This window comes from Clarias gariepinus, chromosome 20, assembly GCF_024256425.1.
Source record: "Clarias gariepinus isolate MV-2021 ecotype Netherlands chromosome 20, CGAR_prim_01v2, whole genome shotgun sequence".
NCBI classification, from domain to species: Eukaryota; Metazoa; Chordata; class Actinopteri; order Siluriformes; family Clariidae; genus Clarias; species Clarias gariepinus.
Window position 1 is genome coordinate 16,942,530 of NC_071119.1, and position 24,541 is coordinate 16,967,070.

The 24,541-nt window shown below is 39.7% G+C and overlaps 1 protein-coding gene across 1 annotated transcript; it reads left to right on the forward strand.

Moving 5' to 3' along the window:
• Nucleotides 1-433: 433 nt before the first annotated feature.
• On the forward strand, nt 434-24,321 carry LOC128508419 (uncharacterized). The gene is made up of 7 exons (XM_053479760.1): nt 434-652; nt 3,255-3,276; nt 15,774-16,050; nt 16,234-16,373; nt 16,473-16,564; nt 17,918-18,000; nt 24,242-24,321. The coding sequence occupies exons 1-6, from the start codon at nt 434-436 to the stop codon at nt 17,996-17,998; spliced, it is 831 nt and encodes a 276-aa protein (XP_053335735.1). The 3' UTR covers nt 17,999-18,000; nt 24,242-24,321.
• The last annotated feature ends 220 nt before the right edge of the window (nt 24,322-24,541 follow it).

Genomic DNA, 24,541 nt, shown 5'->3' on the forward strand with positions numbered 1-24,541 from the left:
GTTCATCTACGGGTTCACCTCTCTTACACCGACTCTGTGATTAAAATTTCCATCAGACTCACGCCACATACTGTACACCTCTTAACTTCGCACTCTCTGGCCGCATAATTTCTCACAGACCATTTCAAAGTTACCTATATTATCACCCTTCTACAAGAATGGCGAGAGGGGGAAACAGCATTATAAGACGCTCAAGTTCCATACTTTTTCATCTACAAGACATTTACCACACCAGGGAGTTTGTTGCCATAGATCTCCAGACCCTGGCTCACTCTTGTGGCTCAGACAAAAGGCTTTTTTCGACTGCTTCCTTAATGGGCTCTCTGCCCACTAAAAGCCCCGACCCCCCGTAGTTCTAAGGTGAGAGTGTCTGATTCAGAGCACCAATATAAGGATTGGTACTTGTTCGGTTCATGGTACAGTACAGAACAACATGATGAAGACCAACCCTCCCCACAATGAGCAGGTGCTCTGTCTGTCCGTGGCTGACATTAAGAAAACTCTATGCAGAGTCAACCCATGGAAGTCTGCTGGACCAGACAAAATTCCTGGCAAAGTTCAGGGAATGTGCAGAACAACTAGCATCTTCAACATTTTTCTGAGCAGTGCTGTTGTTTCTACGTGCCTCAAGACAATGACCGTTGTCCCCATGGTAAAAAAGTCTACAGTTTCCTGTCTCAATTACTAACGTCCCATTGCCCTCACACGTATTGTGATGAAGTGTTTTGAGAGGCTGAAAATAATAGAATTGTACTGTTCAGCATCCAGTACAATCATCCCTCAGCACTTGATTGAGAAATTGAGCCTGCTGGAACTGAACACAGACAGAGAGGAAAAATCAGTGTTTCGAGGTAGCCCTGATGGCTGTTCTTGGAGCAATTTCCTGCCCTGGGTGGAGTTTGCCCACAACTCCCAATTTTCATCATTTCCCTTCCAGTGCTTCCTTGGGTATAAACTGCTTTTGTTCCCATCTCAGGAGGAGGAGGTCAGCGTCCCATCTGCCCAAGCTTTTATCCGTCATTGTAGAAAATCATGGTTATCAGAGAGTCATGCTTGCTACCCGAGATATTCCCCTGAAGACCATATCCCGTAAACTCTCATGCTTGTTGTTGAGAGTTATGCTTGCTACCCGAGACATTCCCCTGAAGACCATATCCCGTAAACTCTTTTCCCGCTACATTGGGTCTTTCCCCTTTACCAAGATTGTCAACCCCTGCGCCATTAAACTTAACTTTCCAGCAGATTAACCCCAAGTTCCACGTGCTCCAGTTACACCATCTCGTCTCATGAGCATTCTGCTCTGCCCTGTGACAGCTTTAGATCGTCAGGATGTAAAGTCTATGCATTTTGATTTTTTTTGTATTAAAAGATAAGATTTTTTAATCCAAAATAAAAACTATCACCAAATATCACATCGATAACACTGGAACTTCCCGTATAATTATACAGAAGAGTAAAAATAAAACTCATATCCCAGTAGAGAACCATAGAGAGCTGGTGCGGGGCCATCTTCAGGCAGTGTGCCTACTCTGCCTCTGCCTACTCCAGTCTGCCACTTTGCCCGCTGCCACCTTTTACAACTGGACCTGCACATGCACACCTTCACTCTTTTCCTCGCCTTTTTCCTTTCTCCCTCCTCTTAACCCTTTTCTCCCTTGTTTTTTGTAGTACCATGTATCCTTTCCCCCTAAGACCTCAACTTGTGTCTGTACTGTATGTCTATTTCTATGTCTATGGTGGCACCCGTGAAAAAAGATCCTGTTACAATCATCCTGATCTTTTTTCTAAATCTTCTGGTTATCATTTTTTATCTAGATCTTATTTCTCAAAAAGAATAAGGGTGTGCCCTTGTGCCTACATCACATTTTCAGTATAACAGCATTATAACAGATATTGCTTAATTATAGTATATAATATAGTTTAGTTGCAAAGCAAAAAAACTTAACTCAAGGTTTACTACCTTTACACATAAAGTATACTTTTATACTTTTTGCCAAAAAATCCTGCATAAGCAAATAAGACTTTAGACTTCGTCACTCCAGGAGCTGTGAGTAGCTTAAATGCAAATTTCATGTAAAATGCTGAAGGCCAAACACCCTGTTTACTGTCCTCACAATGCGTTACTGTGCAAAGCTAGACAGCAAGCTAACATGAGAGATGAAACTCCAATAATTCTTCAAGGCGTAACTTTTCTTGTATTTTATTGAAATTTCCTTTTCTCTTTTTTGAAATGTAAAACTGAAAATACATAACAAACAGACATTAATATAAGCATAACAAGCTAAACATAACATACACTTCTGCCAGGTAAATTGTTTATGTCTAAAACAACAATGACACTTTCTTAACATGACAATAACAACTGTTATTTACTTTATTTATTTACTTTAACTGTTATTTATACTGTCAGTCACTTACAGACAAATAGTGTCCCAGGGACAGCGTAAAAAAGAAACTTAGATGCACCATCGACCCAGCCATGTGCTCTTACTACTGCTACTACTAAACAAAATGGCTAAATAGCCACTAGAGGGCAGTGTTCCTAAAACAATTACTTCAGGATAAAAGTCCTGATAAAACTATAAGAAAGGCAGCACACCCTGAGATTGGATTTGAGCCATATTTCACAATGTTACAACCACTGAAACCCCTGATGCTGGATAAATTTAACGTTTATGTATAAATAAAACCTAAATTGAAGAAATGGTTATGCGATGTAAACTCGTTTGCCCTTATTTAAAACAGTTATTTAAAGGTGCATTTGACTTTTAAATAAACTACATGATCATTTGGCAGGAAGTGGACAGCTGAGGGTTGAGAAATGGTCAGAGAGTTGTCATTTTGATTTATGTCAAACAAGGTAAGATATCTTTTTGTACTGTACAGTGGCTTTTGTATGAAGTACTTCATATAATTTGATGTGCACAGTACAATTCTGAGACTGCTAGTTTAGTCTAGTGAATGCTACATTGCTTCCTTATTTATCTTTTACCTTTCTTGAGTGTTGTAAATGATCTTAAGTTCTTTTTTCTACTTGAACAGAAAATGAAGAATTCTCAGAGGCTTGTTTTTCTTTGTTTAGGTAACCTTACATTAGTTTCCTTGTATTTTGTAAATTGTTACAACATATTTAAATATTAATATTATTGCGTAGGTAAAAACATACTAAATTGTCTTCCTATTACATCTCTCCCTAAGCAGGGAATAATCAAATGCTTTTTTTTTGCACAGGGGTATGCATTTTCTCATTACAGTGGATACTGACCCATCAGCAAGGTATGAATATACTGTATTAAAATAAGGGAAAATATTTTGTTTCGCAATTAAACAAACACAAAGTTTTATATTTTTTAATATTTTAAAACAAAAAAAGGTTCAAGATTTTAAATATTTAATACTTACAATTCTGCAAGTCAAGGATATCTTAAAAGTTAATTGTCCATGGTTTCCCCAAAATGAGATCTTCAGTTGTTAGAACATGGGAATCCTGCTTCTATGGTAAAAGCTAGGGTGGCTACCAGATATGCAAAAATCTGAGCAGAAACAGGAGTGTCTGAGGGAGGCAAGGAGGGGATTAGTTGAGTAATGTTAGTAACACAGTAATGCAGCATGTACAGTACAAGACCAGATGTTAAGAAACCATTGATCATAGTTGTACTTAAAGAGAGGATGACTTGTGAAATGGTCCAGAATTTTGGATTCAAAGGACAGGTAGCATAAATGCTGGAAGTGAAGGTCATACTGTACTGTTGTTTTTAATTTATTTTTATTTTATTTTATGTGTGGGTAATTCATTCAACATTATGTCAACATAATTTTATCGATGTCTGTCCTGCATTCAAAACAATGTTTTGATGATGACTTCAATTTCAATTCAATTTTATTTGTATAGCGCTTTTAACAATTGTCATTGCCGCGAAGCAGCTTTACACAATCAAAAGAATTATTTAAATTTGTATGAAATGTGAATGTGTATGAATCAAAATGGTCAGTTTGTCCCTGGTGAGCAAGCCGAGGGCGACAGTGGCAAGGAAAAACTCCCTGAGATGGTAATAGGAAGAAACCTTGAGAGGAACCAGACTCAACAGGGAACCCATCCTCATTTGGGTGAAACAGAAAGCAGTAAATGATCTGCATTTATACAGTGTGTAGGGTGGGAGGCAGTTCAGCTATAATAGCTGATTTTAATTGATGTTAATATGGAGTCCAGGTAGTTATTGAAGACCCAGGTAGACTTGTAAGAAGTTCCAGTCATGAACTATCGAACTGTCAAGTCCCCAGAGAAACAGTTGCCAACACCAGTCGAGGCCAGAACCATCTTCTAGGTGGAGAGAATCATCCCCAGACACCAGACGCATCCCACAGAGACACACGGGGCATCCATGTAACGAGATCTCCAACCAGAAGCAGGGCACCAGGATGGGTCAGACAGGTCCGGAGGGCAGAGGGAGTCTGGATCACTGGCAGCTCAGGAACGACATGTGTAGCTCAACAGAGAGAGAGAAAGAGTGAAAGGGGGAGTCAGGGGGAGAACGGAAAGAGAAAAGAGGGGGATAAAGAGAAGAAGAGGAGAGATGGCAGTTAGGTATGGTCACAGTCACACAATGTATAATGTGAATGTATATTAACTGTAGAGTGCAAGCAGAGACTCCGGCAGGACTAACTATGACAGCATAATTAAAAGGGAGAGCAAAAGGAAACACAAACATGACATGAGGGCTTCCTGACATGTAGAGCAAACAATCACCTCACCGTCAGCAAACCTGAGTGATCAATGAGAGTGTATGTTTGTGTATGTGACAAATAAAATTTGAATTTGAATTTGAGAGTAAGGAAGACAGCATCTAAACATACCAGTTCACCATAATACTCTACGTCCATGAGTTCCCAAGATCTGCTCCTTTACCTAAGGCAAATCTATTTATAAAAATGCTTGATGAAATAATTGATACCTAAATAAATAGGTTTTTAGCCTGGACTTAAACACTGAGACTGTGTTTGAGTCCCGAACACTATTTGGAAGACTATTCCATAATTTTGGGGCTTTGTAAGAAAAAGCTCTGCCCCAGCTGTATTTTTCATAATATGCGGTACTGACAAGCAGCCTGCATCCTGCGGCGGCGCGAGACCATTTAATGCTTTATATGTCAAGAGTAGTATTTTAAAATCAATGCGAAACTTCACAGGGAGCCAATGCAGTGAAGATTAGATAGGGGTGATGTGCTCATATCTTCTGGTTGTAGTGAGGACTCACGCTGATGCATTCTGGACTAGCTAAAGCTTATGTATGCACCTAGCTAAACAACCAGACAGTAAGGCATTACAATAGTTCAACCTAGAGGTGATAAAAGCATGAACTAGTTTTTCTGCATCGTTTAGCGACAATATATTTCTTATCTTGGCAATATTTCTGAGGTGAAAGAATGCTATCCTGGTAATATTATCTACATGAGCTTCAAATGAAAGGCTGGAACCTATAATCACACCAAGGTCTTTTGCTGTTGCATTTGATGGAACAGAAAGGCCATCTGAAGTTACGGTGTTATCTAAAATTTTACTCCTAGCTGTATGCGGTCCTATGAGTAGAACTTCTGTCTTATCCGGATTAAGCAGAAGGAAGTTAATTAGCATCCAATTTCTTATGTCCTGCACACATTGCTCAACTTTAGTAAGCTGTTTTTTCTCATCAGGTTTTGCTGAGACGACTGAGTTTAACTGTTTGTCGTCAGCATAACAATGAAAACTAATACCATGCTTACAGATTATGTTGCCCAGAAGCATGTACAGTAAAGGGAAAAAAGCAGTGAACCTAAAACTGAACCCTGCAGAACGCCAAACTCCACTTGAGAACAAGCAGAATAATCACCATTTAAAGTCTACATACTTAGAGGCCAATAGGAGGTCATTTACTGCTTTAACGAGTGCTGTCTCTGTGCTGTGATGAGGCCTAAATCCTGACTGATACAGTTCATGTATGCCATTCCTATGTAGATATAAGCACAGCTGCTCCACTACTATCTTTTCCAGAATCTTAGAGATAAAGGGGAGGTTTGATATTGGCTTGTAATTGGACAGCTGACAGGGGTCGAGGTCAGGTTTCTTAATTATTGGTTTGATAGCTACTAATTTAAAAGATTTTGGAACATAACCAATGCTGTGTGAAGTGAAGAATTTATTATTCTCAACAGGGGTTCTGTTATTGCTGGTACTATCTGTTTAAGAAAATGTGTCGGTACAGGATCTAATATACAGGTTGATGAATTTGCAGAAGAGATGAGTGAAATTAGTTCATTCTCTTCAAGGGGAGTAAAGTATTCTAGGTTCTGATCTGACATGGCTAGATTAACATCTGCATTAATTACATTGTTTGGTTTCAAAGCCTCAATTTTAAGCGTAATATTTACAATTTTATTATTAAAATAAGTTCATGAAGTCCTCACTATTGCTATTGACTTCTCCTTTTATAAAGATCTGTACACCCCGTGATGGTCAATATTAAGAGGCTGATTATTAGAAACACCTGGCTGCAACTTAAAAAAAAATTGTGATAAAGATAAGCATAAACATATAATATGTAATTAAGTGGTATACTGTATATTATGATTATGATTGCTTTGATTACAGCTGTGAACTCATTTTGATAAGCTTAGACAATGTCATTTATTTCTGTCCAGTTACATTAATTTTTCTCCAAGATTTTGTATTGATGATGGGAGAGTCGGACCACTTGCATAAAGTCTACTTCAGCACATCCCAAAGATTCTCAGTGTGGTTAAGGTCTGGACTGTGTGGTGTGAAAATGATGTCTTGTGCTCCCTAAACCCTGAACCACTTTTTCACAATTTAAGATTGGTGAATCCTGGTATCATCTTGGAATATGCCCATGCCCCCAGAAAAGAAAAAAATACTTGAAAAATCTGGTCATTAAGTATTTTCAGGTAGTCAGCTGATCTAACTTTTTTGGTGCATTACATTTCTGAACCTATACCTTTGCTGAAGTTGGTCCCCTAATCATACCAGTGCCCCCACAGGCTTGTATGATACGCACTAGACTCTCTTTTTAAGCTGATGCACCCATTAGTCTCCTCAGAACCTCAGTTCTTGTCAATGATCATCTTGAGGACAAACTGGCACAGTTGCTATTGCACCCAACTCTGTACCCAACAGCTGTATTGTAAGGTAGTAATGTTATATTTAAGATATTGTAATTATTGTTTAAAAAAAATTAGATATTGTAACATTATATATCAGTAGACAACATTCTGAAATATGGACACTGGTTCATTGGAAGCAGCTATGATAAAGCAGCTATGATAAAGTCTAATAGCAGCAGGGAGAAAAGCCCTTCGATATCACTACTTTAGACACTCAGGATGTAACAGTCTGTCAAAGAGCTGTTTCTTACAGGGGGTGAGACTCATTCTCCAGCAATTATGATAGCTTAGCTACCATCCTTCTTTCTTCCACCTCTGTACTATACAGTTTCCAGGGGAAACCCCTGAACTGAGCTGCCCTTCTTAATCAGTTTGTCCAGTCTCACTCTGTTTGCAGTAGAGAAGCTGCTGCACCGACAGAAGACTCCACAGAATATGGCTGACACCACCACAGAGCCAAAAAAGGTCTTCAGTAGTACTTCCTCCACTCCAAAAGACCTTAGTCCCCTCAGCAAATAGAGTCTACTGTCTTTTTTATAGCTTGCATCTGTGTTGTCTGTCCAGTCCAAATTGCTGTTTAGATAAGATATTTATATGAGTCCACTCTCTTAATGTCTTTTCCCTGAATGTTCACTTGTGAGAGAGAAGTGTGTTTGTGCTTGTGAAAGTCCACCACCAGATCTTTTGTCTTCCCCACATTTAGCTGGAGGGAGTTCCGCTGGCACCAATCCACAAAGTTCTGAATCAGTCCTCTGTATTCCCTGTCATCATCCTCTGTGATCAGGCCGATGATGGCAGAGTCGTCAGATAACTCATGCAGGGAACAGGTTGCATAATTTCAGACTCAGTCACGAGTCCTCACATACTATGCTCGGTTAAACCCTCCTTAAAATTGACATAAAATAAATTTAGTGTTTTATTGTCTCTGGTATGTCATAAAACATACTGGATGAATGTAGGCAGACTGGAGGATGGAGGTGCATGATTAAAATTTCCAGAGATAATGAGAAGGGCATTTAGACTCTTTCTTAACAGCCTGTTAACAACAGAATGCAGGACATTGTATGCCTCTTTACCACCAGCAGAGAGGGGAACATGCGCAGCTATCACGATAACATGTGAGAATTCTCTTGGTAGATTGTACCGTCTCATGCTAATAGCTAACAGCTAAATGTCCTTACAGCAGATTTGCTCTTTAACAGTGATGTGACTTGGTTTATACCATCTATTATTCACAAATACGGCCAGTCCTCCTCTCTTTCTCTTATCACTTTTCGTCATTCTGTCCGTGTGCAGCAGTTGAAAACCATCCAGAGCCACAGTCGTATCCTGCATTAGCTTGGTTAGCCACGACTCTGTAAACAGCATGATGCTTTATTACTTGAATTCCTTCAGATGCTGGGTAAGAGCCGTTAGCTCGTCCATCTTGTTGGGTAGAGATCTCACATTCCTCGTGATAATGGACAGAAGAGTTTGTCTGTAATTTCTCTTTTTGGCACGTTTCTCCCATCTTCTCCTTCTTACCTGGGGGGATGTCTAGTTTTTCCTGGAGTAGCACCGCCATGTTGCTAAATGCTAAGAGGTGATTTCTGATGTAAACAATAGAACCACGGCTGTAAACACAGGTTCCATATATGTCTCTAAACAAAGTCCAAACAAGTAGAAAAAGCAGAACAAACTCAGTGCCTTTGATATCCATAGTGTAGTCTACATTCCCACACACATACACTCGAAAAGAAAAAAACACGAGGTACCAGAAGAACAACACAATAAGTAAAAAAGGTTCAAACTTAACGGGAGCTGCTGCAATATGCTGCCACAGGTCTGTGCCACTCAGTGCCACTGTCTCTAAGCCATAGAGCATCGCTGGTCTTACCACTGTCCTGTACACCTTTCCTTTCATTCTCGCTGATACTCTTTTATCGCACAACACACCAGACACTTTTCTCCACCCATTTCAACCTGCCTGTACCCGTCTCTTCACCTCCTTTCCACACTCTCCATTGCTCTGGACCGTTGACCCTAAGTACTTAATGTCCTGCATCTTAATTACCTCTGCTCCCTGAAGCCTTAACGTTCCTCTTGGGTTCCTCTCATTCACACGCGTGTATTCCGTCTTGCTGCGGCTAACCTTCATTCCTCTGCTTTCCAAAGCATACCTTCACCAGTCCAAAATTGCCTTGACCTGTTCCCTGCTCTCGCTACAAAGCACAATGTCATTTGCAAACATCATAGTCCATGGAGACCTCTGTCTAACCTCTAATCTAATCTGTCAACCTGTCCATCACCAAAGCAAATAAAAAGGGGCTCAGAGCCGAGATGCAAACCCATCTCCACCTGAAACTCTTTTGTCACACCTACAGCACATCTCAACACGGTCTTACAGCTCTCATACATGTCCTGCACCACTCTAACATACTTCTCTGCCACTTCTCTGACTTTCTCATACAACACCACAGCTCCTCACTCGGCTCGCTGTTATATGCTTTCTCTAGATCTACAAAGACACAATGCAACTCTTTATTACCTTCTCTGTACTTCTCCATCAGCATACAAGTCCTCATATGCTCTTTGTTTGGCCTTTGCCACCTCTGCCTTCACCTTATGCTGCATCTCCCTGTAATCCTGTCTACTTTCTTCAGTCCTCTTAGAGTCGCACTTCTTCTTAGTTAGCCTTTTTCCCTGTATACACTCCTGGACTTTCTCGTTCCACCACCAAGTCTCCTTGTCCACTTTTCATAATGTGACTAATGCATTAAAATAGACAATTAACTTTTAATATTGAACAGGTGGCAAACAATTTGGTCCTAAGTGGCTAAGATTTTATAAATGGGTAATCATGGTGGCATCCAGAAAGCAACAGATACTGTATGGCAGCGATATAGCGAGTTATTGTGCTAAAACGAAGACAGCACTGTCCAGAACCGTGTGGTTCAAGTAAAATTTTTTTTTTAGGCAAAACTTCAGCCCTTGTCATGATTACTTAATCGGTGTCTGTGTGTGCATGGCATAATTGCAGGAGGCGAGCTGGCGACACAAAACACAACTACAAACGGAAAAAAACAAACTAGACGCTATGGCGCCCTTAGGGGTAACCCCCCCCCCCTTAAAAACGCTCCGGAGGTCCCGGACTCCCACCCCAGCGGCACCAGTCTGGGCCCCCGATACTGAGGCGGTCGATCCCACTCCGCAAGCAGGACCCGTTTGGCAACGACGGCGGAGCTAGAGCGACGTCCGCTGTGTCTGGTGGCTGAGAAACTGGAGCAACGCTCAGCGGCGGCTGAGGAGCTGGAGCGACGCTCGGCGGCTGAGGAGCTGGAGCGACGCTCGGCGGCTGAGGAGCTGGAGCGACCCTCGGCGGCTGAGGAGCTGGAGCGACACTTGGCGGCTGAGGAGCTGGAGCGATGCTCGGCGGCGGCTGAGGATCTGGAGCGACGCTCGGCCCGTGCCTTTTGGTCGGTGCTTGGGACCATGTGGCTCCCCACTGCCTCACCTTTGAACGGCGTCCGCCGAATGGCGAGCCTGCAGCCTTCCCAGCTCTGTCGCGCCCTTGTCTCTCCCTGCTCCTCGTTGACTTGCAGCCAGTCCGCCGGTTCGGGAAGCCTGCAGCCTTCCCAGCTCTGATACAGCTCTCTCTCTCCTTCCTCCTCGCTGCCGTCCAGCCATTCCGCCAGCTCGGGCGAGATGGTAATAGCGCTCCCCCCCAAAAAAACATCTGGGGGAGCGACCTCCGCTATGCCACTTTTACGTGTCTGTGTGTGCGTGGCATAATTGCAGGAGGCGAGCTGTCGGTTCAATCACGGTCTTTATTAATAAGGCAAAACACAAAACAAAACCTAAGCTCCTTACTTTAGAGCACGTTGTGAAGCTTTAAACCTTTAATAAAAACCAACACTGACATAAATCATATAACAAACAACAACAAAAGCTTGACGCCTGACTGCGCTCCAGTCAGGCTATTTATAATAAACCTAATTGGCTTTCCTCGGTTCAGGTGAATTCTTACGTCACCTGACCGAGGTGCAGTCTGGGACACGAAGTCCAACCTAAACAAAACTACAAACGGAAAAGAACAAACTAGACGCTTTGGCGCCCTCTAGGCCCTACAGCCCTTTTTATATTTTGCCTGAGGTGGCTATTTTAAAAAAGTTTCACCTTCCAAGGCAACAGTTTATGGAGCTTCTTGTCCTGCTTAGGCCTGCGCTTGCCAGGCCAAAACTTCGTACTTACTTTCTACGTCCCGATGTCCAGCTGCTTGCTGCTTTTGTTTTTAAATATGTTTCATTGATCATTAGCCATCATCCATGACTGAATGGACTTTTCTATTGCACGTTTTATTTTATGATCAAATTTTGTTTTAGTTAAATGAGAAAATAATCTTGGGAGTTTCAAACTCCGCATCCATTAATTTTTCTGAGTGATCGTTATGCTTAAAACTGCTACTCTGTCATCTCATCGTATTCATTCTATAAGTGTGCTATACAATACAATCCCAACCACTGACATGCTTCACATTGTTTTTGAAGCTGGCGAAGAGTGTTGTCAGGTGTTTGTCAATCAACTATTATTGTATACCCAGTTTTTTTCACCGCCACTACAGATTACATAAATATAAGCAAAAGTTTGGTGATTTAATTTATATATTAGTCTATCATGGCATGTTATTGATAAGATGAGAGAAAGTGCTGTCTTTCTTAACGCTGTCGTTTCAGCTAATTCAGTGCCTTTACTGTAGACAGCGCCTTGTACCGTCGGACGTAAGAGGCAGCGACTTAAGAAGACTTCTAAGAGACAGTTTTGGGAACACACTTAAAAAAGTAAACAACTTACATAAGATATATCTTAAAGGTCCTACACATCCCATTTTTCATTAAATGTTAATATGATCTTTAGGGTCCTAATGAAAAGTTTGTATTATACGTTAATTAAAAATTCAAAAGGATTGTGTAAAAAAAACACTACTTTTACCTGGTAAAAACTAGCTCTGTTCTCAGCAACCTGTTTCAGTACATGCTAATTTAAATGCTCATGACCTCTGCTGAGCCACACACCCCCCCCCCCCCCAATTCTGTGGGGCGTGTCTTCACAACACACGTGGGGTATAGCCACGGAAGTGTAGTCCAGTGCGGGCAATGCTTTGGACTGCATTACCCACAAAGCATTGCCCACAACGCAGTGCTTTGTGGGTAATGCAGTCCAAACTGGAAAACTCTGGAATATGGAGACGGAGCCTGTTTTCTTCAGTCGTTTTTGGTTTAATTTAAGTACGGAACCTACGCGGAAGTTTGTAATATCGCCTGACAACTCAGAAATTAAAAGAATGGACATGCATCGACTCGATTTGTCTTTCTCATCACTGCATGGGCAGGAATTAACGGGCTGTTGCGCTGCCGCGAGCAACAACAACAAAAACCGGAGAAGCTTACCGAGAGAGATACGGACGCGATGTGTTTACTGATGTGTTTACATGACTTCTTAATCTTCGACAGACATCGTTATAAACCATCTAACGTAACAAAGGTAAGCATAATATAGTTTTCCGACTACGTACACAGTTTGCAACTAGACAATCACCTCAATGCATTGTTTATTATAAACGGACGATTAGGGATTATATAGAGACGGATGTACATAGAGAAGAAGCCATAACCATGTTCTATTAGAGTATAAGTTAACTTACACTCCGCATTCAGCGTGATTATTAGAAAAGGCGATCTGCAAAGAGTCATAGTAAAAGAAATTACTCACTGAGCCTGGTAAGGATGAAGATACAGATCGGATTTTCAGGAGCAGCTTCCTAGTAAAACCTGCTTTATATTGACCCGTGTTTATAAAGCTGTCTGGTGAAAAATGATTATCGCAAACATGAACGCATTTAGGTAAATCGGTGGGGACGTTAGCTTCAAAAACTAAATTCAGCCACTGCGTCCTCAGTGGCTCAGATACCTAACCCTAGGTAGGTACCCTAGGTCACTAACCCTAGGTAGTGAATGACGACTGCTGTGTTCGCTATTACACCCAACAACTGTACACAACACTCGCTTAGGCGCCATTTTGCTCCAGCGGCGAAAAACAATGGCTTCTTCTCACTCGGGACGGGTCTTTGCTAAAACACCAGTGTCAATCAACTAGTGTAGAAGCGGCCTCTTTTGGTGTGGCGTCACAAGGCAAGGCATTTGCGATTGGCCTGATTTCAGAAGGGGCATGTTATTGTAATAAATGAAAAGAAAACCACTGGGCAGCTCTTTATCATCGTAGAGTGGTTGTGTACGCACTCTCATAACACACAGTTCAGTCCAAACAGCTAAAAAAGGTCATGTAGGCCTGTAAGACCCCTTTAAGAGTCTTCTTAGCGCGCTAAGAGTGTGCCTTATCGGGAAACCTGAACCAGCTCTTTACGTCTTTAGGTGTTGATACAGTTAATCTTAATTTGGTGGCTTTGTGTGTGCAAAAGTTATAAGTATTATCACATTTACTCACTATATTCTTATGTTTGTGAGGATGTGCATATTTATTGCAAATCCGCCTACTGTTTGACATCAGATGTCATTTCATTATTTCAATATTTATTTTTGTAGAACTACATCCATCCGTCCACCTGTAAATTAACACGAGTAAGTTGGAATAAAGAGAGTGTAAATGCAGAACAAAGACTTGTGCATTGTAACAGATGCCCCATAGTCATAATAACTTTAATCTAGCAACTCAAATGTAATCCTTTATTTCAAACTGGTCCTTTGAGCCGGAATTTGTGATTACTGTGGATAAAGATGGCTCATGCTACATTTGGCAAAGATTTTAATCTACCTAAAGAAATATGAGGTTGATCTTCCATGCTCTGTAGTATTTGACAACTCCAGTCAGCATGTTTCAGGAATGGAATATAGCAGGAGACAAAAAGAGAAACCCACCAAGATGATGCCTTTCCCCCAGCTTTTCATTCTGTAAAACTGGAGCATAGAAGGAATGCCCTTAGCCTCTGCTTCTGTTTCCTTTATGAGAGCACACCAGCATCATCCCAGCACAGCTCGCATATTTCTCTAGCAGCTGCAGCAGAATAACAGGAGGTTATACAATACTGTTTTGGATAAGCAACAATCAGCTATTGCAGAAGAGGATGAAGACTGGCGACCACCTTTACCCCCCAACATTAGCCGAGAGACGTTGTCATCCTTCCTGCCCATGCCAAACTATCAAAAGCCATATGATGACACAGCACAGTCTGACTTATGGTTAAGTCTTACTAATACTGCTGCTATTCCATTGCCACCTCTGAGGGACTACAGCTTCACTGATGACCACGTAGCCAGAAGAGATCATATAGTGTGGTCTTAAGCCTTTAATGCCAAACTTCATGTGTGATGACATAAATGGTGGAAATGCTAGAAGAGTATTAGTAGTAGTACCTGTAAAGGCAAACATCTGAATGCTCTTCATGATGTTAACACCAGGACAGAGGAGACATCAAACGAGGAGAAAGCCAGTGTTAAAACGCTTTGTGGACTCGTGAATTCCTCTACTGACATTTTGTATCTGGACAGAGAGGCTGGATGCAACCAAGTCCTTCTTAAGGTCAGTAAAGTTCTCCTGCAAAATGGTGATCATACCCTGGAATCTTATTCCATCTTAAATAATGAAACAGAGTGAACAATTCTCCTGTGATACAAGGTTCTTCTGTGTCCTTCACTATCTCACCTTCGCCAGGCAATCTAAGATCGAAGAAACTTTTTCTGCAGTGCAGCTGGGTGTAGCTGGGCATTCCATACCCAGTGGAATGATTGCAGCACAAGTACAGGTACTTGGATCAGACTTCCAGCACTTAATAACCCCAACACAGCCAGTAAGATTAGGACAACCTAAGGGTCCTGCGGCAGTTAAGACAAGACTTAGCTGGACACATTAAGGCACTACTACTGTAAGTGCAACACCCTCCCTGTCAGCTAAACTGCATTACCATGTGGAAAGGCTTTGGCAGTTCGACATTTTAACATACCAGAGTGAGAAGCTGGTGAAGAGGTCCTGACAGGCTCAGAGTACAATGGAACTTCTGCAGGCAAAGACAGTTTGAGTGAACATAAATGAGATACACAGGTATGCCACACCATTACTAAAAGTGTAGTTTAAGCCCACATTGTCAGCCTTACCAACTGCAGTCCTTGCTGACTTAAGGAGTACAGAGAAGCGGCTCCTCTGTGTTCCTGGTTCTCTGCCAGATTAAGTTAATCTTTAACCCTAATAATGCACCACACTTCTGGGGTACCTGGGAAAGGGAATTTTTTTCCATAAAGACTGACTTAAATGCTACTCTCAATGCCCAAACCATACTCAACACCATCTTGAGTCTTTCAGTTCCAAGTATTTGGGTTATGTCTCCTCTGATCATTTCAGTTTTTTTCTGTGGAGCAACAGGTAGAAGGAAACCAGTTTTTTGAAATGTTGTTTATGCAGTTAATCTTTCTTTGGTGATTATCACATTTGTACACTATATTTTTGAGGATGGGTAACTTTATCATGAATATAGCCACCTACTATTTGCTATGTGTGCCTACTGTTTGATATTAGCACTGCAATCATCACTAACAGAGGCGACTCTTGTTCTTGTTCTTTTCTCTTCTCCAGTAAATGTGGCCTTACGAGGAATAGCAGCACAATCTTCTACATTTTATTATCCTGCAAACTTGGCTATCGATGGCAACACAGCATCTAACTTGGGTTCTGGCTCATGTACACACACAAATGGAGACTATGGCGCATGGTGGCGGGTGGATTTGCTGGCATTGTTTGATATTAGCACTGTAATCATTACTAACAGAGGCGACGCCTGTCCAGAGCGAATAAATGGTGCGGAGATTCACATTGGCAAATCTCTAGTCAACAATGGCAACAATAACCCCAGGTGAATAAAAAAATGCATATATATTGTATACTTAATTTTTTGTAATAAAATAGTCAACTCAGGGAGGCAACCTCTTTTTAAAGCATTATAAAGTTTACATTTAAATATTTCACATTAACTTAATAGCTTACCTCTCCCTCTCTCGCTTGCTCGCACTCTCTCTTTCTCTCTCTCTTGATCCAGATGTGTTGTTATTTCTAGCATCCCTGCTGGTGTGTCTGCAAATTACACCTGCAATATGATGGGTCGTTATGTGAACATCATCATTCCCAATATTAATCAGTATCTTACTCTTTGTGAGGTGCAAGTCTTTGGAGTTCCAGGTTACATATTTATATTTAATTTAGGTTTAAAATACACTTCATGTAAAATTAAGTTTGATAACAGTTGCTTAATATCAATATTGTTGACCTTTTTTGTAGTGCCCATTATTAAGAGGGTATTTCTGAGCTTAAAGATTAAGAGCAATGAGGATGTCAACAACCCCACCATTAGGGACAAGGTTCTTCAAAAGGTCTGTGTTTGTAAAAATATCCACTTAGTAGTCAGTTTATTAGGTACACATACCAGTGAGCTACACTGACTGTCTGTTACTGATTGTACAGTGTCAAGGAAAAGTATGTGAACCTTTTGGAATTTCATGGTTTCATGGGCTCATATTTACTAAGAATCTTAGAATCACTTGTAGGAATCCCGCTCAAATTTCATTTAGGATTAAAACCTGTGCTACCTCAGGGTAGGACATGAAAATTATTTATAGGAGTAGGACTGCACCAAGGAAAGTGTGTGATGTCACAAAAAAATGAAAATGAAACTGGAGAGAGGATGAGAGTACTTTGCTAGCAGAGGAGGATGTAAATGTAAAAAAAATTATTAAAGTAAAATTCTGTCCTACTTTACCTTTAAAGATAAAGAGTGAGTGAAGGCATTTTGTGAAAGCATCAATGCCACATTTCAGTTTGCCGCACATACCTCTAAGGTGTGTGAAACACTGGGATATGCCATTTTAATAAATTGATAAAGTGCTGCTTATAACAAAGAAACTCAAATACACTGTTGTGTAAACTCAAATTTAATACAGTATAAGTATGTGAAATGTAAAAATCTGATTTCTTTATTGCACACTCATTTAAAATGGCAGTAAAAAAGTATGTAAACTTTAGTGGTTTTTAATAAGTCCAAGTAGCTCTAGTCTTTCCAGTATAGGTCATTATTAAAATAATTTACATACTTTTTTTCCACTAGCATTATGAGGTTTTTATGGTTGTTCTCAATAAAGACTTAAAAGATATTATTATTATATTATATTGTTATTTTAGGCTTATCATATTTGTCACTTTTGACTTATATGAAGATCAGATCACATTTATTAACAAATGAATGGGGAAAACCATGAAAACCATTTAAAAAGAAATGTACTTTTTCTTGTCACTGTATTTCCTTTATTGCACTACATACAAAAGCTTGTTGTCCCTACTGTAGTAGTAGAATGGAGCTCACTTTTAGCTGGACTATCAATCAACCTGGCAAGAACCCAACCTGTTTCTACTGCTATACCTGATACACCTGTAACAGCCCAATGCACACTTGTATTCCACCGCCATCTTAGTGTCAATGCACTGTTATTGCAGTTTAGCACCAAAATAATATTTGTTAATTGGTAGGCCAGTGATGATCTCGAAGTGTAATAGATAAATTCTAAAGAATTTAGTTGTTTTAATTATGTTTAATTACATATGTTTTAATTATTAAACTATTATAACTATGTTTAGGAAATCTTTTTGTTTATTTAGTAAATTTACTGCATATGCATAAAAATGTATTATATATGTGAAATATAGCACATAATAACAACATTTCTCCATAGATTCAATCAGTCTGTCCGCAGCGCCTGGTGTTTCAGATTCGCTGGACAATGGAACCAGAACTGGAAACTAAAAATTTATAGTGGTAAGGAAGATTACAAAAATTACTACTGCTATTGCTGCTACTACAAAAATATCTTTGTCTTAAGACAATTAGTTTTGCAACGTAGATGACTGCTACTTTGACTGATATAAAACACTTAAACTTTTTGAGTTTTCTCCGCACAATAAGAATACGCTTATGTAAGCCATGCCACACCAAAAAAAGCTTTCAGAGGATCTATGATAAAAATTGTTGATTTACATGAAACTGGAAAGGATTAAAAAGTGATTTAAAGACTTCAGCAATTCACTAGTCTACAGTTAGGCAAACAATCTACAAATGGTGACATATTGGCACTGTGGTGATATTGGCCAAAATTTTATGAAATGGTTAAGATGAATTCTCAAGTGAAAAAAATTCATCAGGATAACGTGAAAATGTCTGCACGTCAGCTGAAACTCCATGGAAATTGGATGATGCAACAGGACAACATGTACATGAGGTTTATATATATATATATATATATATATATATATATATATATATATATATTAGGGATGCACCGAAATTTCGGCCGCCGAAAATTTTCGGCCGAAATAGCATTATCGGTTTCAGCCTCTCCCATCCTCCCGTCTCGTTCGCGCTGTCATTACGCATCAAACACGGAGTATGTCGGCGGTTTGAAAGCACTTCAAAGTTTCAGATGAGGACAGCAAAGTTGCAATATGCAACATTTGCTCTGCAAAAGTTTCAAGAGGGGGTTCAACAGCAAAGACATTTTCGACTACAGGTTTAATACACCACTTTTTAAAATTGAAGTAAAACGTTTAATGCAGGTAATATTTTGCACAATTCGTAAAGGCACTAAAAGCTAGCACAGACTGAGTGATTTTATTCAGTGCAGTATGTTCTTCATGAGAAGAGGAACTGTGTCTTCAGCCAGAAAACTGAAAAACTTTTGTTCATAAAGATAAACCTGCTTCTTTTGCTTAAATTAAAAGCAGACCAATTTAGTGTGTATAGTTATGTTGTTTACAGTAAGAGGTTGGATTTATTTATTTTTCTTCTGTTTGTGCACTGTTGTTTGGTACAGTAATTTAAAATTGAAGTAAAAAACCAGCTAGCATTTTTTTTGCACAATTTTGTTACAGAAAGAAATTTTATTTAGTTTTGTTATTGTTAAACAGCCTTATTACTGTTATTTATTATCAGTAAAAGTTTGATTGCTTAATTAATTTGTAGTTTTTTTAATACAAACAAAAAGAAAATATTTTAAACATGTTTTTTAATGAAGCCATTTTCGGTTTCCGGCCAAGTGCATCCAAAAATTTCGGTTTTGATTTCGGCCCAGAATTTTCATTTCGCTGCACCCGTAATATATATATATATACAGTATATATATATATACAGTGGTGTGAAAAACTATTTGCCCCCTTCCTGTTTTCTTATTCTTTTGCGTGTTTGTCACACAAAAGATTTCTGATCTTTAAACACATTTAACTATTAGTCAAAGATAACACAAGTAAACACAAAATGCCGTTTTTAAATGATGGTTTTTATTATTTAGGGAGAGAAAAAATCCAAACCTACATGGCCCTGTGTGAAAAAGTAATTGCCCCCTGAACCTAATAACTGGTTGGGCCACCCTTAGCAGCAATAACTGCAATCAAGCGTTTGCAATAACTTGCAACGAGTCTTTTACAGCGCTCTGGAGGAATTTGGCCCACTCATCTTTGCAGAACTGTTGTAAATCAGCTTTATTTGAGGGTTTTTTAGCATTAACCGCCTTTTTAAGGTCATGCCACAACATCTCAATAGGATTCAGGTCAGGACTTTGACTAGGCCACTCCAAAGTCTTCATTTTGTTTTTCTTCAGCCATTTAGAGGTGGATTTGCTGGTGTGTTTTGGGTCATTGTCCTGCTGCAGCACCCAAGATCGCTTCAGCTTGAGTTGACGAACAGAGGGCCGGACATTTTCCTTCAGGATTTTTTGGTAGACAGTAGAATTCATTGTTCCATCTATCACAGCAAGCCTTCCAGGTCCTGAAGCAGCAAAACAACCCCAGACCATCACACTACCACCACCATATTTTACTGTTGGTATGATGTTCTTTTTTTGAAATGCTGTGTTACTTTTACGCCAGATGTAACGGGACACGCACCTTCCAAAAAGTTAAACTTTTGTCTCGTCGGTCCACAAGGTATTTTTCCAAAAGTCTTGGCAATCATTGAGATGTTTTTTAGCTAAATTGAGACGAGCCTTAATGTTCTTTTTGCTTAAAAGTGGTTTGCGCCTTGGAAATCTGCCATGCAGGCCGTTTTTGCCCAGTCTCTTTCTTATGGTGGAGTCGTGAACACTGACCTTAATTGAGGCAAGTAAGGCCTGCAGTTCTTTAGATGTTGTCCTGGGGTCTTTTGTGGCCTCTCGGATGAGTTGTCTCTGCGCTCTTGGGGTAATTTTGGTCGGCCGGCCACTCCTGGGAAGGTTCACCACTGTTCCATGTTTTTGCCATTTGTGGATAATGGCTCACACTGTGGTTCGCTGGAGTCCCAAAGCTTTAGAAATGGCTTTATAACCTTTACCAGACTGATAGATCTCAATTACTTTTGTTCTCATTTGTTCCTGAATTTCTTTGGATCTTGGCATGATGTCTAGCTTTTAAGGTGCTTTTGGTCTACTTCTCTGTGTCAGGTACCTCCTATTTAAGTGATTTCTTGATTGAAACAGGTGTGGCAGTAATCAGGCCTGTTCAGAAATTGAACTTAGGTGTGATAAACCACAGTTAAGTTATTTTTTAACAAGGGGGGCAATCACTTTTCACACAGGGCCATGTAGATTTGGAGTTTTTTTCTCCCTTAATAACGTAAACCTTCATTTAAAAACTGCATTTTGTGCTCAATTATGTTATCTTTGACTAATAGTTAACAGTTTTTGATGAGCAGAAACATTTAAGTGTGACAACCTTGCAAAAGAATAAGAAATCAGGAAGGGGGCAAATAGTTTTTCACACCACTGTATATCAGCAAAAAAGAAATGTTCTCTGACTTTCAACTGTTTTTACTTTCAGTAAACTTAATGTGTAAATATTTGTATGAACACTAAAAGAGTCAACACCATAAGACATAAACTAAAAATGTTTCACAATGTGTCCCTGAATGAAGGGAGGCTCAAAATCAAAAGTACCAGTCAGTATCTGGTGTGGCCACCAGCTGCTTGAAGTACTGCAGTGCATCTCCTCCTTATGGACTGCCTATTGCGGACAGTCTGAGCACTGATGGAGGGATTGTGTGTTCCTGGTGTCACTCGGGCAGTTGTTGTGGCCATCCTGTACCTGTCACACAGGTGTAATATTCGGATGTACCAATCCTGTGCAGGTGTTGTTACAGGTGATCTTCCACTGCGAGGATGATCAGCTGTCCTTCCTGTCTCCCTTTAGCGCTGTTTTAGGCGTCTCACTGTGCGGACATGGCAATTTTTTGCCCTAGCCACATCAGAAGTCCTCATGCCTCCCTGCAGCATGCCTAATGCACGTTTACGCAGATGAGCAGGGACCCTGGGCATCTTTCTTTGGTTGTTTTTCACAGTCGGTAGACAAGTCTCTTCAGTGTCCTGCATTTTTAGAACTGTGACCTTAAATGCCTGCTTTCTGTAAGCTGTTAAGGTCTTAACGACCATTCCACAGGTGCATGTGGAATGGTCGTTAAGACCTTGATTATGGTTAATTGAACATGCATGGAAAACATTGTTTAAACCCTTTACAATGAAGATCTGTAAAGTTATTTGGATTTTTACAACATTATTGTTGAAATCCACAGTCCTGAAAAAGGGACGTTTCTTTTTTTGCTGAGTATTTATAAATAACTGGGGGTTAACTGCGGATCTGTTCTTGGACCATATTTTGGATTTTGTTCTCCTGTGCCTTCCTATGAATGATCCTCCGTCTCTGTTCTGGGTGCCATGTTATATCTCCTTGCTAATCAGTTATTTTTCTGAACTGGTTCCTATTCGGACTATCCTCTCATTCTGTTCCAGTTTGCCATCTCTGTTAATTCAGATCCTTTGTCTTGCATGTCTGAAGTTTGCGAAAGAGAACATTGACACTCCACAACTGATGAATACACCCTAAAAAATACTGGGTTAAAAACAACCCAGTTACTTGGTCTATTGTCTTTTACGAAAAAACTTCCAAGTTTTGCAAACCATGCATATATGCAATAAACAACATCCTATTAAATGTTAATAGAAAAAACATTTATTTTTCAAAAGCACAAGAGCAGATAATCAACAGCGACATCGTTACTATACTATTACTCACAAGGGCAGAATGGATCTCTCTGTGACTTCAGGTCTTCAGGCTGTGGTCTCATTTAACATACAAACACTGCCTATGACTTTTCAAGTAGGCCTCGCTATTTCATAGCAACATTACAAAAAGTCCTATACAGGAGCACACTACTTTGTCAAAAATCTAAAATGCCTTGAAGCACACATCAACCGCCCCAAGTAGTGTGCATTGCTTCAGAGCCTGTCCCACCAGAATGATGAATGCCTGAGAGCAGCGCTGGTCATTATCTCCCAACGTCAGGATGTAGGGATATGGCCTTGACACTTCAGGCTGGTGAAGGTATTCCCCCATGTTGGTTCCAACCTTAGAAAGAAAGAAATGAAAGAAAGTAAAAAAAATTGTTGAATAAAGATTAAACTGAATAAAACTATCAGTTTAGTGTGTAATAGAATTGATACTAAATAAAAAAAATACTAACCCTAACCCTTGCTAACGCTGGCAACACATCTAAAAGCCTGCGTCATGCTAGCACTACAGTTAACAGTTCAAAGTTAACTGCACAAGGAGGATGAACCGTCATCAGCGCTCAAAAGAGAAGACACGAAGCTGACAGCCGCTGAATACACTAGTGAACTTTGGGGGAGGGGCCAAGCAAACTTCAACCCAGCAGCTGGGTTACAAAAAAACTACCCAATTCCATGTAAATAACCCCGAAAAAAATGACGAAACAGAGGCAACCCAGCGCTCGGGTAAAAAAAACAACCCAGCATTTTTTAGTGTGTATGAATTCCCAAATGTATCAAAAAATTATTCAGAATAATGTGAGAATATCTGTACATTAGCTGCAACCTTATAGAAATTGTGTGATGCTCCAGTGTTTTGGTTTATTGCCCTGTCCAAATTCACAACAGAAGGGCTTCAGAAACACTAAATCTGCCTTTTGGAGTTCAACAAGGATTCTATGGAATGACTTTGAAGAGTCATACACATGAGATCTCCAAAGAATGTGATAGAACTAAAGCAGTTTTGCAAGGAAGAACGTTCAGGTCTGTGTGTCAGACAGCTACCAAATTTTTAGCTGTTAGTTAAATTTTTAACTTAAGGTTCCTGAAAAACAGCTAATTCACAACCCCTCCTTTATATAACCAAATTCTGACCATGATGTCAGAATCTTATGTGCATGCCTTTCACATTTCCTGAGTTGCCATGTAGGCAGTTACAAACTTAAAAAAAAATTATAATAAAATAAGCTATGGCTGATTAGAATAGATTGACCTGTTAGGCCAATAAATATGAATCTAAGAGAGTGACCTAAAAGACCTAACAAATTGCTTTTAGCACACATTATTCATGGGAAATGTCTTGTAAAACATTGCACTATAGTGCCAACAATGGGCCTATAATGAGTATCTCACTTCCTTAAGCAGTGGGGTTAAGTTTGAAGTCAGTGTTTGCATGATTAGTGATGAGGCAGAAAAACAATGACAACAACAACAAGAACAACAACAGAACCAAAAGCATTATAAACACTGTAGCAAGAAGCATTTGCCCACATATTTAAAGTTAGATAAAAATGATTAATGTCAAAGCTTCTGTAAGCACAAAGTGTTGCGGAAATGTATTATAAAAACACTCACATATATAGGTGCATCTCAATAAATAAGAATATCATTAAATAAGAATATCATCAAAAAGTTGATTTATTTCAGATATTCAATTAAAAAATGAGATGTGTATATATATATATATATATATATATATATATATATATATATATGTCAACTGCATATCAGACCTTGGAACATCTATTGGATTTAGATTTCTGTCTTCCTGTGCCTGCCTATATATAATCCTCTGTCTCTGACCTGGGTGCCATGTTACATCTCCTTTCTAATAATTAGTTATTTTTCTGAACAGGTTCCTAATCTGACAATCAATTTATTTTGTTCCGGTGTGTCATCTTTGTCAATTCACATCCTTTTGCTTTCTGCCTATAGCTCCATCTGCCTCCAGCCCATACTCCTGAGCACAGTGAGCACCAGTCCTTCCATTGCCTCTACAAAATGCCTCTCTTCTCACCACCTCTTTTCATTGATAAGTCCTTATCCTCATACTCTCACATGTTCATCCACTTTTATTGCCTCTTTACAATAAATATAGAAGAGATTTTATCTAGTGTCTTGTGTTTGTGTTGTGAGTCATGTTACTTTAATAATTGAATGACCTTTATTTTAATATCTAGTAAAGGTAGGCCCCCATTCCACTGAGCTGAATTGGCTCCAGAATCTAGGTCGATG